Genomic DNA, 14,851 nt, shown 5'->3' with positions numbered 1-14,851 from the left:
AAACCCAGTTTTGTCTCAATAAATCCACTGCACCTGATTTATCTCCGGACAGCAGAGTAGATCTGACATCATTTAACACCAAAGCTGTGCCGCACACAGGAAACTTTGTTCCCCGTCTAAATTCCATACCATTTCAGGAAATGTTCTTGTTTTAATTCTCCGCTCTTCCGGATTTTCTGTCTAGTTTGTTTTCATTCAAGCAACATGAAAGAATTAAATTGCTTATTCACATCAGATGAGCTGAACTGCAAATGTGATTTAATCACTTACTCATATCAGTGTGAAATTTCTTTTCAAAGGAGAGGTTCATGTTCATCTCATTTGATTATTTTCTCTATTTAGATTTGGTCATATTTAGAAGGGCTCATACCTAGATGGCTTCTGTGCTGTATTCCAAAATGAAGTGCATATGTGTGAACATCAGCCTCAGGATGAACCTGAGTTTATTCAAAGAGCGATTGCCACGGCAACTGAGTGACACTTTGGCATCCTTGGTAGCCAGAGTGTCTGCAAATAGTCAAGACTCCAGTGGGAGGAAAAGCTGGAATCTTAGACCTTTTGGGTAGAAGTTATGTAAAAACTAGAGCTGTCAAGTTGATGTGTTCTTTTAGTACAATTATTGATAAAAAGCAAGTAAAAAGTAATGCTTCCTGACTTCATATCTTACATTATAAGAGATGCTCAACTTAATTTTCAATGAAACTTCAAATTCTTCTTCTTTGGTCATTTTTGAGCGAGATGCCAACGGTCTAATCAGATTCAATTATCTATGCTAAGCTAAAATTGCTACCACCAGACCCGGGGATTGGCTGAATGGATTCAAAAATGTTGAAACTGAACTTTTAACTCTAGGGGAGTTGGAAAATGATCCTATTTTCAAAAAATTGGACTGTTCCTTTAAGACACTGTCATAGAATCATCAAAGAATCATTCAAAGACAATCATGCTGATAAACGCTGATCTGTTGTCAAACCATAAGAAGGCATGATCATTCCATCACCTCAATTAAAAGGATTTAGTCACCTGACTTGCTAGAATAAAACTCCCTTCCTTCTCCATTAAATAGGAGCACTTGTACTTGTTCATTTAGGTGTTACGTCCAGCCGACTGTACAGTGCCTGGTTACATGTGAACTGGTGTGACGGATGGTGCCAGGACTTGAACATATGAAGGAAACATTGGCTCAGTAGGACCAATCTGGCAGCCAGCCCCCTCCTGGCCTCTGCTGCCCCTGCTTGCCTGGCCCTCTGAGCTGCTCTTTCCATAGACTCGAAGCCAACAATTAGCATTTTTGAGAAATCTTGTAATTAGGAAAGCAAGGAGTGCGAGAGCGTTTAGGTTGCATTGATTGATTGTTTACTTGAGTCATGTCTGGCCAACATTAGAAATGTAAAGGCCACAGTGAACAAACTGTGTTCAAAAAGATGTTTGGAAAATGTCCAGCATAGTCAATAGTTTACCTGTCCCAATTTTTTTAGTCTTTGTAGGAGTGAAATTAGTAGCAGTATTCTGCCAGAAATTGATCTGTGGTAAAGTTTCAGTTGTCCAAGTGTTTGATTTTTCAAGATTAAATTGTTTTTCCTGTCTCAGTTTAAAATGCATAGACCGCTAGGATGACTTTCCAAAGAGCATAAACACTGTGGCTCTGTAGTGCTTTCAAAACCTTTTTCTCTTTGACTAGTCTGACAATTTTAACTAAACCAGATTGTGAGTTTTGGGTGGGACCACCTAGATAATGGCAAAATTTTTTTTATTTTTGCTGTCCAATAACTTATTTTAATTGTTGTTTTATTGTTAGTTTATAATAATAATAATGCTAATAGATAATAATGATAATAATAATAATAATAAATGTATTTATTTTAAAGGGGTCATATGATGCAATTTAAATTTTTCCTTTCTCTTTGGAGTGTTACAAGCTCTTGGTGCATAAAGGAGATCTGTAAAGTGGCAAAGACTAAAGTCTCAGATCCAAAGAGATATTCTTTAAAAAAGTTAAGTCAACCACTCCTACCTAAAATGGCTCATTCTATTCTATCATGATGTGAGAAGATTTGCATAACACCGCCCAAATATTCACGCAAAGAGAGAAGGCATAATTTATTCTTGCTGTTGCCACCTCTGACATGTTGTGGAGACTCTCTGTGGTTCGTTGTGAAAGCAAAGTAACTTCCAAAATTGGACACATCTAGAAATCAGTTGTTAAGTTGTATTTAAAACACTGTTTCAAAACAGTTCAACCCAAGTATTCAGATGTCTGCAGCGCATTTTGTGGAGGACAAGGACTGTTTCCTGTGAGAGTAGACTACAATGCCGGTGTCGGTTTCTATAAAGTGGGGCAATTCAAAATTTGCACAGTCTGTATGTTTTCATATGTAAAGGATTTGCCACTGATGATTCAAATGCAAGTTTTAAGCAGTGTAGAGTAACTGTTAGAGCTTGTTGTTTTTAATTTCTCCGATCACAAATGCAGACATGGTTTTATGTTTACGCAGCACGATATGCAATCCAATGCATAAAAACCCAGTATAAGTCATTATAATCCGTAATTATGTCCTCACTGGATGCTTCAAATGCCACGTTTGTAATGGGTTTTATTGGTTTTGTCTTGGTTTAATGGCATGACATGGCATCACAGTATATTAAGGGGTGTAACATTTCAGTCACATGCTTGAGGCATTCAGCCAATCACAACGCACTGGATGGCTGGCCAATCAGAGCACACTTCGCTTTTCAAAACGATGAGCTTTGTAAAAATTACGTTTCAGAAAGGCAGGGCAGAGAGTAGAAATAATAATGTACAGTATGGGGAAAATAATGTGGTTTTTGAACCTTAAACCACATAAACACATTGCATTACACCAAATACACAAAATAATTTTCTTTTTTATTAATGTCATATGACCCCTTTAATATAAATTCATATATATTTATTATATGAGTGTGTATAGTCATTCATTCATTTATCTTTATTTTGCACTTCCAGCTTCACTAGTTGGGCAGAATTCACTTTATTGAGATCCATATATATAATATGCTTTTTTTTTCAGATAAGTGTTGATATTTTATTTTTATTTATTTTATTTTATGCATTTAGCAGATGTTTTTAACCAAAGCATTCAGGCTATAAATATTTTTTACCAGTATGTGTGTTCCCTGGGAATTGAACCCACAACCATTTGCGCTGCTAATGTAGTGCTATATATTATAAAATTAAGAACTTAAGTTCTGAGATATTTTGATCTCTTTTAATGTTTACCAAACAGTTTGTACTCTTAAAAGCACTGAGTCTAAACTCCAAAGTTGAGGAATGCCATTAATGTGTCCGCAGCACGGTTTGTAGACTGACTGTGTACTCTGTAAGACCCTGGTTTTGTGAGGTTGACATTCTCATGGCCAGGCTTAGGGCTGTGTCTGGTTAGTTCTGCACATTAGCAGCTTTGCCTGAGCTCAGTAATGGGGGATCAGAGGACCTGAACAATACTGCTCCCTGTCCAAACGCTTGTCCCAGCGACTGTAATCCATAAATGTTCAAAAGGTGAAACATGTGAATTAGCCAAAGACATTATGCATTTAATGAGCCTAAAAATAGAGGATATATTTCCAACATCAACTGTAGTGGTTGCTATGAAAACAGCAATTCAAACACTTATTTATTTATTTATTTTTACATTATACATTATATGCAGTGTATGGCAGCATAATTGCCACCATATATACAAATAACTAATCAATTGGGGTGATTTAGAGGAACTGTTAAATAGGTTGTAAAGTTTAATTTGACATATTTTGAGCTAAATTAAAAGTGTTATTTTAAATCAGTGGTTCTCTCAAGCCTTTTGACTTGAAGGTCCAAACTGTCCAGTACAATATTCAATGGTAATATATTGTAGTTATATACAGTACATAAGTAAATAATGAAACAAAGCCTTAAACTGTATATAAAGTAGGGGTGCTCCGATCACGATCGGCCGATCGTTAATGCGCATCTCGTCGTGGTAAATTCCATCAGGTGCGTGATTTCACATAGAGCAGCTGTTACTACACAGAGCCGTTGTTAACTGATGCACAAATAAATGCTTAAAATGTACGTGGATTTGCGCAGCTTCTCAGTTAACAACGGCTCTGTGTAGTAACAGCTACTCTATGTGAAATCACGCACCTGATGGAATTTACCGCCGATTAGAGAACCGGATTTACTGACGAGATGCGCATTAACGATCGGCCGATCGTGATCAGCGCACCCCTAATATAAAGTAAACTTTCCCAATAAAAACAATGGTTAGAACCATTGTGTTAAATGAAACAAGTGTTTTTATCTGTTATTCATCATGTTGATTATGATGAAAAAAGTTATTTCATTTCTTTTAATTTCCTCTTTTGTTTCTCACTGTATTTCAATTTAGTTTGGATGATTGTTTTCCATGTGGCTATTTTTAGCAGTATTCATGTTTGCGTAAAAGAACTTGATTGAAGTGTCTCCTGTTAACCCAGGCTTTTTGAGACACTGCAGACATCACAAACTGGTCACCCATATTTCTGCAGAGAACATTGCAAGGATCGGATGAGAAAATGCAGTGACAGACAGTGTTTGACACTTGACGTATTGGTCTTGAAATGGATTGGTTGAAACTCCGTTCAATGTGAGATTGACAGGCAGGCTTGTTGATGTCTGCTAGAGAATGAGATTGGCAGCATTAGAATTCATTCCTTCTCATTCACAGTTTTTTCCTTCTTGGAGATTCCCACACTCCAGAATTGATGCCATATGCACTTGCGGCCAAGGGGGAAAAATACATCTGCTGTGTTGTAGATTCAAAGAACACATTTAATTAATACTTTTTTCTTTTCTGGCATAAGCAAACTTTTCTGTGCTCCTCTGTTTGTTAAATCTTCTTTCTAAGAAGACACACAAGCAGTGATGGTTACAGAGAGCATATAGGTGGAGTAGGATTGAGTCTCCAGTGCAACTGAAGAGAGAGCGAGATACACAATTTAAATTTGTCCATTCCTTCTTTCACTGGGTGACATCTGTTCAATATAGAACTCATGAAGAATCAAAGACTTATGGCCCTTAAGCCTGCTTGACCCAAGACGTCTTTAGTTGGTTCCCTTCAATGTTAAGGGAGTAGCTAACTAAAATTTGTGACAATATTAATGTAATAATGAATTAAGAAACACACAGAGGTTTGTTACTGACAAAATTATTATTATTATTATTATTTTAATTAGCATGCTGCATGTATGTTGCATCTTTGTTTGGATTGTGATTAAAATACAGTTGTTGCCTCTATTTTTAAATGGAAAGAGAACAGACAAAGCCTAAGTTTGTTTATATGAAGTGATTTTCTTTCATTTGTGTTTATTTCATTAGAACTTTTTTTCACTTAATTTGGTTTTGTTATTTGACACTTTTCAATTTCACAACGAAATATGCAGCATTTAATTGAATCATTACATCACTAACACGAGCATCACTTACATTTTATATACATATATATATATATATATATATACTCAAACATTATATATATTAAGTCCTCTTAAATGGGTATTGTAAAAAGCTATAGTTTTCTATTAATGGTTTCCAGAGCCACAGTTCTTGTCAGTCTTCTCAACAGTCCTGTCTTAACAACAGCCCACTGTAGGCTCAATTGAACAAATAATTTATACAAAGGATCATGTTTTGATGAACACAAGCTTGTTTTGATGGTGTTCTGCACATAACCAGGCCTTTGATCTCCAGGAAACAGGCAAAACCTGTTCCGGCCTTCTGTGGCCAACTTCTGTCAAGATCCTGAGAGGCCAAGCACATCAGCTTGACCCGTCAGACAGGGGATGTCATTAGTGGGGGCATTATTAAAGTCATGATGGTTTTTGTGATTGACCTTGACCTTCTGGTGTTCAGCACAGAATGTCCCAGCAGTCAAGATGCAATATGCGGATGTGCATAGTAATTTTAACTCTTACTCTAGAATTAATATCTGTATTTGTGAAACAAAAACATTGGAGATCAGTGTTTCATTTGGTTATTTTCAGTCCTTTTATGCTGACTCAGCTCTCCTATGTTCTGTTATTGGCAAACACCATCTTGGCCAAATACATTAGGGATGGGTTTCATTGGAGTTTTGGTGCCATGACTGTTTAGAAGTCATAAAGGTTAACCTCATCCTCAAAATATCTTCTTTTGTGTTTCACAGAAGAAATAAGTCATACAAGTTTGGAACGACATGAAGGTGCATAAATAATGACAAAATGTTATTGGTTTTTTTTTGTTATTTAACTAACCCTTTAAAATGTCTGTTAGAGCCAATACCGCGTTATTTACATAAAAGTCCGAAACGCTTTGTAAGTGCTTAGTTTGTATGCTTTCAGGACATGAAATATCAAATATTTAGTGTTTTTATTCAGTGCTGTTTCTTTTGTTAATAAATGCCTGTTTTGTACACGCCACTGTGTGTATATTTTGTGCCGCTCATTTTTTGTGTAGCTCTCTAAAGAGACATGGTCCCTCCGGCAATATATATGAAGCACCACTGTAGGCTTGAAGCTGTTGTTATTTTCAACCAGTGTGTCTGTTTCATCATTCGTCTAATTTTTCTCTAAAGCACAAAGTCACAGTGAAGTAGAATCGATCTGTCATCTGATCTGTAAATTAATTCAAGGACTGTGGACTATTATGGGTACAAGGTCTTTCAAAAGCAGGTTTATCAAAATCCTCTTGTATATAATTAGTATTTTTAAGGTTGATGTATGTTTACATATTTAATTGTCTTCTAGGTATTCATCATGCAGTCTCACAAATTTTTACTTTGTAAAAATAACCAAGATTATTAAATTTGCTGTAGAGCAGAGTTGCAAATTGGTGAAGCATGTGTTAGTTTTTTTATTGAGAAAAGACAAACAGCTTTTGAAGAGCCTATCACCTTTTTAGCAAAGCCATTGTCTGTTTTTATTTTTGGGTGACTACATTTTCTATTAGTATCTACTTCTGTCTGTCTGTTAAGTAAATGTATCTTGCTTTAAGAATCTTAGACATTTGCACTGGAAAACAACAACAAATAAATTGTTTTTGCTAGGGCTGTGCGATATTGAAGAAAAATGCGATATGCGATATCTTGCTAAATAATGCGATATTCGATATGCGATACGATATTTATTTTTCTAAAATCAATTAAAATTGTATTAAGAGAAATTATATAACCAAAATTTCAAATTATTTAGGGGAAAGAAATCACTACAACTTTTGAAAGTGAACAACAGCAGTTTTTTTTATGTTGCATTAACACAAATTACATTTTAACATTACATTTAAATGTTAAAATTACATTTTAACAATGTAAACAAACAGAAAATAAAAATATCACTAATACTTTGCTCCACTATATAGTTAGGCCTACATCAACCTGAAAACATGAACATTCAAGTAAACAAAAACACTTGAAACAGTGGAGTTACTTCTTAGCTCTCTTTTTGTTTTGTTTTTGCCAAGTCAGATTTTAGCATTCATGCTAAAATTGTTAAAGATTTTTGGACAAGAAAACCAGCATGTCCACTTTGCTTGGTTTCAGGGATGCACGCTGACATGTAACTACATTGCCTGATGTGCTGAAAAGTCTTTCAGATGGTGTGCTAGTGGCAGGCACACAAAGATATTTTTCCGCCAGCTTGCTTAATTGGGGGAAATTTACCTTGTGAATTCCCCCCCATGCCAAAGGGTCCTGCTCACTGTGGATTTTGGGGATCAGAATGTAGCTGTTAAATTCTGCTTCAATGGTTGCATGGTCAGAGGATTCAGAGGGAGATGTAACTGAGGTCTGTAAGAGGCTTCCTAAAGACTTCTTCATCCTCTTTGTACTTGTGGCTGTGGCACTTTGACATGGCTCAGCCTCAGCACCTGACACAGCAGCACCCACTGATGATGATATGGCAACAGCAGGTTGTGCCTCCTAGAAAAAAAAGAAAAGGAAAATAATGATTAGTACCTCCATATTTTATTAATGAGCTCAAATCATTCTTGCTATATAAAATATTCTTACCTTCATTTCTGATTTTATCCTTACACTAATTTCTTCCAGTTGTTCCTTAGGAATGTAGTCTTTTTTGAACCTTGGATCTAAAAAAGTGGCAATGTTCAAGAGAGTTTGGGTTGCAGGATCCTCATATTTTGTCTCCATGTAGCCCAGCACTTTGGTTTTAATTGAGCATGTCAGCTCTGTGTCTTCCTCGTCAGCAGCAAGGGTTTGTGTGTTCAGTAAACGAAGAACTGGAAGTAGATAGGAAATGCTCACATATTCTTCCCCAGACAAAGCATCTGTAAAATCTTGAAGTGGCTTCAATGCCTTGTTTACAGACTCAAGGACCTCAATGTCCTGCCAAGATGGAACCAGATGTCTTGTACTCCGATTTTCAGAGAGAACTTGTGACAGAGCCCTCTGCTGTTCCAGGATCCTTTCCATCATTTGTTGCTTAGTGCCCCATCGTGTAGGGCACTCTGTGATGAGACCATGTTCTGGCAGGTTAAGCTCTCTCTGTGCTTTCTTTAGCGCTTCTTTCTTTTTCCAGCTATGGGAAAAATGTCCCACTAGCTTTTTGCACACTCCTAGAGCACGACTGATGCGTGTGTCACCTTTGACAGCATTTTCTGGATAAATAGAAATAAAATAGTGTTATAGAGTTTCAATCGTTTTAATTAAGTTATGGTTTCATATTTTTTAAACATTAATTTGAATAAATCTTACATCTATAATTTAACGTATAATTCTTTATTAATTTAAATATCATCAACACTAAAATATCTGTGACAGTATACAATAAAATGTGTTTAATGAAGTTATTATATGTTAAGATAACTAATTAAATATTCTGATATAAAAAAGTAAGACTTACCAATAGCAAGGTGCAGTCTGTGCCCGAAGCACTGTAGTCGGGGCCAACCATTTATTTCCGCCACTTAGATCATATTGGTTGCGTTGTCCATGGTAAAACACACTAGATGCGCCTCATTCAAATTCCAACCAGACAAAGCCTCTCGCAGTCCCAGCGCTATGTTTTCCCCACTGTGTTCACTGGGGAAATATGCTGTCTGTGAGCACAGACTTCTCATCTTAAAGGCTTTGTCAATAAAGTGAACCGTTAAACTAATGTACGGCTCTGTTGTCCTACTGGACCAGAGGTCCGTTGTACACGCAAAATGTTCGACATCTCTCAGTTCCAACATGACACGGTCGCGAGTATTCTCGTACATTTGGGGGATAGCAATGCGTGAAAAATAGGTTCGAGAGGGAAATGTTGTACCGTTTGTCGATGGTATTAATCAGGTGCAAAAACCCTGGTTTCCCGACTGTGGCGATCGGAACCATATCCTTTGCCAGATAGCGTGTAATGGCCTTGGTTATCTCACTATGACGGCGGGAACTTACAGGATATGGTGTTATGCTTTCGAAGCTTGATGATATGGATTGTTGCTTGGGTTGGTGAACGAGGGTTGATTCACCTGAGCTTGAAGATTTTTCTGCCGAGCATAGCTGATACAAATCGTTGTGCTTTGCTTTGAGGTGACTGAACAGGTTTGAAGTGTTTCCCGTTTTCGTTGCTACACGAGATTTACATGTTTTACATATAACTTCAGTCTGCATGTGGTCATCTCTTTTAAATCCAAAAAACTGCCATATCTTTGAGGTGCTTCTTCGTTTTGGCACTAAATCATCGGCAGCAGCTGTGGATGTCTCAGGCTGGCTCATTTTATCATATTAGTTTGCTATGAGCGCGTCACTCACTGCGTGCTGGTTTGTTGATGGTCAGACCTCAGAGCAGTGAACACGCGGGCCCTATGCGCACGCACACACAACTAACGTCCGCGTGTCAGATGATCTGTGTCGTAAAACTATATAGCTTTGTATTACTTTGTTCATTTATCACAAATCATTACGATATGCATATCGCGATATGCAAATTTGCGATATTTCGATATTTTCGATATCGCACAGCCCTAGTTTTTGCAGTGTAATTAGTAGGTACAGTATAAGTTATTTCCATATTCTAGTGGTTGGGAGCAGAAATATTCAAGCCCCACATAATTTTGTTTTGTAAAGTTAAATAAAGATCAGTTAGTTAGTTGTGTTTTCAAAATTTTATAGTTTTGCAAATACAACTCATTTTGTGCCGTCTAGACATTTACATTAAGAAAACATACTGATGTATTGTGTTCTCTTCAGTTTATTCTCTTGCATCAGATAGTGGTCTAATAGGTTGAAATATTTTAAAGTGAGCCTCTATTTGCAAGCACTCTGATGCCACTGAAGAAAACCGAATGAAAAACAAGTTTCATGTGACTGGCCTGCAGAAATGTCACTTGGTTAAAATACACAGAGCTGTTGTTGTTGGTCACTCCACTATCGCTCTTACTGTCTTCACACACCTACTGGTTTTCTCTCATATGTTCTCCGGTAAAGACTGTCTGATGCCTTTTGAAAGTCTGTTCTCTGCATTCACTTTCATGTGTTATTCTGCAACTTCTTTGCAGTCACCTCAAAACAAAGAGACCAATCCAGAAGCATGACCTACTTAAATGTTTCATGCTAACAGGCCATGCTTATTTCGAACCACTTTAGACGTGATTGATCTCACAGCATTTCTATAATGTTATGAATACTTTGCCCTTGAAGGCAGAACATACTGGAGGACCATCTTGCATCCCTTTGGATGTGCATCTGTGGTCTGTGTTGCCATTTGGCATGCTGTTAGAAAGCAGGAGTCCAACTCCAAGATTTTGTTCTGAAACCTAATGTGCTGCCTATGCAGGCAGCATTTTAAGGTATTAATTTCTTTTTAAATATATTTTAAAATGTTCATTTATTCCTGTGATGACTAAGTTGGTTTCAACATTTTCAGCAGTCATTACTCCAGTCTTCAGATATCTTTCTGATATTCTAATTTGGTGTTCAAGAAGCATTTCTTATTATTATCAATGCTGAGAACAATAGAAAGTTCAAAAGAACAGCATTATTTGAAATGGATATCATTTTAAACATGGCAAATGACTTTACTGCCACTTATGATCAATTTAATGCAGACTTGCTGAAATAAAGAATTGAAAAGCTTATTGAACAATAGTGAATGTATTTATTTAAATGTACATGTGACTTTATTTTACCCAGTAATTGTTTTATGTACAGTATATGTTCAGAATATGTTATTGTTAGCCATTTTTAATAAATTGTAAATTTAATCTCCCTTGTCTTGTTTTAGGAATGCTGTTTCTGACAGACAGAGTAGCTGCCGGTGCATAGCATTTCAAATCTATCATTTATGAGTTTCTGTTTCAGCAACTTCCTTAGAAGGCACAGCTGCCTATGTAGGGCATATACAGACGGCTCACTTGGTTTTGGAACAGAGCCCAGTCTCGGTGTGAGTGTCTCCATTACTGTTCGACCAGTATGTGTGGGCAGTAGTTGTAATGTTGTGCCAGATTCTGAAATAAATATAAATTTAATAATAACCAATGCAACGTCCACAAAATTGCTTAAAATACATTTATTTATTGTTTATCTTTCATGAAAAAACAGAATTGTGTGTTACTCATTGATTTGGTTGTCTGTAGATGTTGGCAATGAAAAAAGCGGCCAACAGATTTATTTATTTTCTTCCATTTTAATCTGGCATATGGGCATGGATATTGGCCAGTGACATCTCAAAATTGTTGAATACTGGCTGTTGGATTGGTTTAGAAAATCACAAATGAGCTCTTTTATTTGTAAGTGTTTCATGTCTTCTAATATAGAGCTAACTGGTGTTATCAAGTTTTTCACCCAAGTAATGTGTCTTGTCTTTTCTAGATCAGTGGGGAGCCAAAGCCCTGCGCATGTTGCATGTCTTTCCCAGCTATTTGTCTCTTAATTTCTCTAAAGAGATTTTAGGAGAAACATCTGAGACAGAGCTAAAGATGGTCTCTTAAAGGCAGGGTAGGTAATACATGTATAAACAACTTTCTTCCAAATTTGTTTAAACTTTTATATATATCAATGCATAATTAAAATGTAAGTACTCTGATAAAAAGAGTATAAAAATCGAGTGACTCTAGACCGTTTAATCTGTATTAAACACAGCTCATTATTTCCATTTCGGGACGAAACATAGGATTGGCTTAGGCGACTGTCACTCTCTCGCAACCATGGCAACCACCCTTTTGCCACACATGACCCGCCCACTTGCGCATGCACGTTTGATTTGAGGAAACAGCACGTTTGATTCAACAGGCACGGATCCTAGGAATACCAAAACAATGGCAGAGAAACAGCAAGCAAAATTCACAGTACCAGCCTATACAGTTAGTGAAGGCAAACCAGGTAAAAAAAAGGAAGACAGTAACAGTACAAGAAAAGGCAATGAACAAAAAGTCTTTGGATAAACAAAGAAATAAAACGCGAGTTAAAATCGGCGTGGCTTTCCAGCGATGGCGAGAACTGAGGGAACTCAAGGGGCTGAAAAGTGACTCCTTGATGGCTTTATTTCTGCTGGACAGGTAAATCTTTCTTTTTGTATTTTGATCATACATATTTTTTTGTTTATTTTTTCATGAAGCATGTGTCATTAGCACACGTAGCTGCGTAATATAGCTAACATAACATTACTTAGCGAGCCGTAGTAGATGCTTTGGAAGGAGCCCAGAAGGGAGGGGGTGGAGTGAATGGAAATAATGAGCTGTCTTTAAAACAGTCGTGAGAGGTCTACAGTCACTCGATTTTTATACTTTCTTTTTCAGAGTACTTACATTTTAATTATGTATTGATATATAGATAAAGTTTAAACAAATTTGGAAAAAAAGTTTTTTATACATTTTTTTACCTACCCTGCCTTTTAAGTCCAACAGAAATCAAAATTGACCATATTTATTCCATTTGCCTAAATTGATCGTTTTGTGGTGAACAATTCATCCATGCAAGTCAATCCACAAAAAAAAAAATGTTTGGCTTCGTAATCTTTAATCAAAATCTGAAAATGCCCTTCCCCTCTGCATTGGAGGACCTTCTCTGATGATGTAGGTTTGATGCTTTGGGTGTCTGCTTAGCATCCTTAACCATGCTCCTCCAACTGACAGTAGACAGGCTGTCTGCGTGAAAGGAGAGATGGCGAGGAGGTGCATTTTTGGTTGTGGCACTCACAAAACACTTTTCCCATTCCCTAAAATTCCCTCGTTACGGTCCAGATGGCTCGAATTTTTACATTTGGAGGAAGGAGGGATAACAGAGAGGTTATGGATGTGCTTGAAGCACTTAATGTGTGAATGCTTAAAAAATTGGACAGAACACGAAATGGGGTTTGTGAGATGTCATTAACTACTTTTCTAGATCCAACCAGGTGCTAATTGGAAAATAAAACCACGCCCACTATTTTTCCTAATTTAGTATTCCGTTTCTCTCGGAAATACGTCCCAACACTGGAGAAAAGTCGTTTGCAACTTCCGGTTCACGCGGCCTTTAAGATATAAAAGAGCAAACGGAGCGATAATATCTGTCACTGCTCTCATGCACCACTAAACTCTAGACTTTAAGCTGCTAACAACAACAACAAAAAAGAGTGAAAAATAAGCTTAAGAGGCAAATAATGCAATACTTCATAGCAGTTCCTCAGTTGTGCCCTAAGGCTGATGGTGTAATGCACCTGAAAACAAGAGCAGAGTCATTAGTGTGAAAGCTCTGTTATATTCTGAGGACACTGCTTGATTAGTTTGTGACATTTAGAGCCCATTAATGGCTTCTTTACATAGATGAACCTCAAATGACCTGCATTGGGAAGGCTGTTGGATGCATTTTTCCAAGCATCATGTGGTGTAGCCACAGAAAGGCTATTCAACAATTTTTTAAGGTTTAAAAATGCTCCATGAATGCATACAGTATAACCAAGCACCTGCTAAATAATTTCATAGACTGTGATTATAAACAACATTTAGCATTATGAGGGTGATGACATTCATTAAAATCTTTAATCTTTAAAAAGTTTAATAGTTTGATCGTGGTTGCCGTCTCTTAGCAACAATTTGTCATCATAGAGAATTATATTCCCTAGTGGAAGACCGTTAGCATTCGGGTAACCCTGGTAGGTTTTTTATTTTTATTATTATTTTCTTTTTGATGTTTGGAGCTTTAATGGGTGGTATCCATCCCATCCCCATTGATTTTACTTTATGAAAAACATCAGATGGTACAATCTGCTAAACTTCTCTTTGTGTTTCCTATTGAAGAAAGACCCTCATTCACCATGAGTGAGTAATGGGAAAAATATTTTTTAGGTGAACTAACCCTTAAACCTATAGGCCACATGACTGACTGGTTTATAAAGTGTTTAAAAGTAAATCTTTGAAGTTAGTGCTTCATTAGTTGCAAAAAGTAGGGTGGGTAACAGGATATGGCCAGTTACAAGCATTTCTGAATGGTGACCCATAGATACATTTTCTTTCGTTGTGGCTGTGTAGCATTAATTAATAATAGTGCTGTACGGTAATGGCAAACAATAACTACATCCACTAGAGAGAAGCATCCTTTGCTTCTCTGCTAAGATGAGAGAGAGGTTCCCAAGAGCTGCTATGCTTTGTTTTGCAAGATGCGTCCTTGGAAAACCTCTAGCTTCTTTCTCCTAGTGGATGAATGTCTATCCTGGGGAAGTTTTCAGTATGCAAGATTCTAATAAGCTACTACTGTATGCTTGATCAAGATTGTATTTTAGCAGTGGTCTGAAGCTAATATATAGCCATATTGCACTGCCACACGTGATATTGCCCATGTTAGTAATCTCTGCATATATATACAGTACAGACCAAAAGTTTGGAAACATTCTATTTTTAATGTTTTTG

The 14,851-nt window shown here is 36.9% G+C and overlaps 2 protein-coding genes across 5 annotated transcripts in view; one reads left to right on the top strand and one right to left on the bottom strand.

Moving 5' to 3' along the window:
- LOC132153087 (adenylate cyclase type 5-like) overlaps positions 1 to 14,851 on the top strand; it is an 89,210-nt gene that overhangs the window by 18,087 nt on the left and 56,272 nt on the right. The window lies entirely within an intron of this gene.
- LOC132153090 (E3 SUMO-protein ligase ZBED1-like) lies at positions 7,188 to 9,202 on the bottom strand. Its single transcript, XM_059562278.1, has 3 exons — positions 8,890 to 9,202; positions 8,040 to 8,644; positions 7,188 to 7,949 (listed from the first exon to the last, which is right to left on the bottom strand). Exons 2-3 carry the CDS (start codon positions 8,460 to 8,462, stop codon positions 7,521 to 7,523), a joined length of 852 nt encoding a protein of 283 aa, XP_059418261.1. The 5' UTR covers positions 8,463 to 8,644; positions 8,890 to 9,202; the 3' UTR covers positions 7,188 to 7,520.

The sequence above is a fragment of the Carassius carassius genome, chromosome 11 (genome assembly GCF_963082965.1).
Source record: "Carassius carassius chromosome 11, fCarCar2.1, whole genome shotgun sequence".
NCBI classification, from domain to species: Eukaryota; Metazoa; Chordata; class Actinopteri; order Cypriniformes; family Cyprinidae; genus Carassius; species Carassius carassius.
This window is presented reverse-complemented; position numbering and strand designations above follow the sequence as displayed.

Excerpts from the sequence above, each read along its gene's own strand:
- LOC132153090 (XM_059562278.1), bottom strand. The coding sequence starts at position 8,462 with ATGATGGAAAGGATCCTGGAACAGCAGAGGGCTCTGTCACAAGTTCTC. Across the intron at positions 7,950-8,039 it reads GGATAAAATCAGAAATGAAG|GAGGCACAACCTGCTGTTGC; the intron begins GTAAGAATATTT and ends TTTTTTTTCTAG.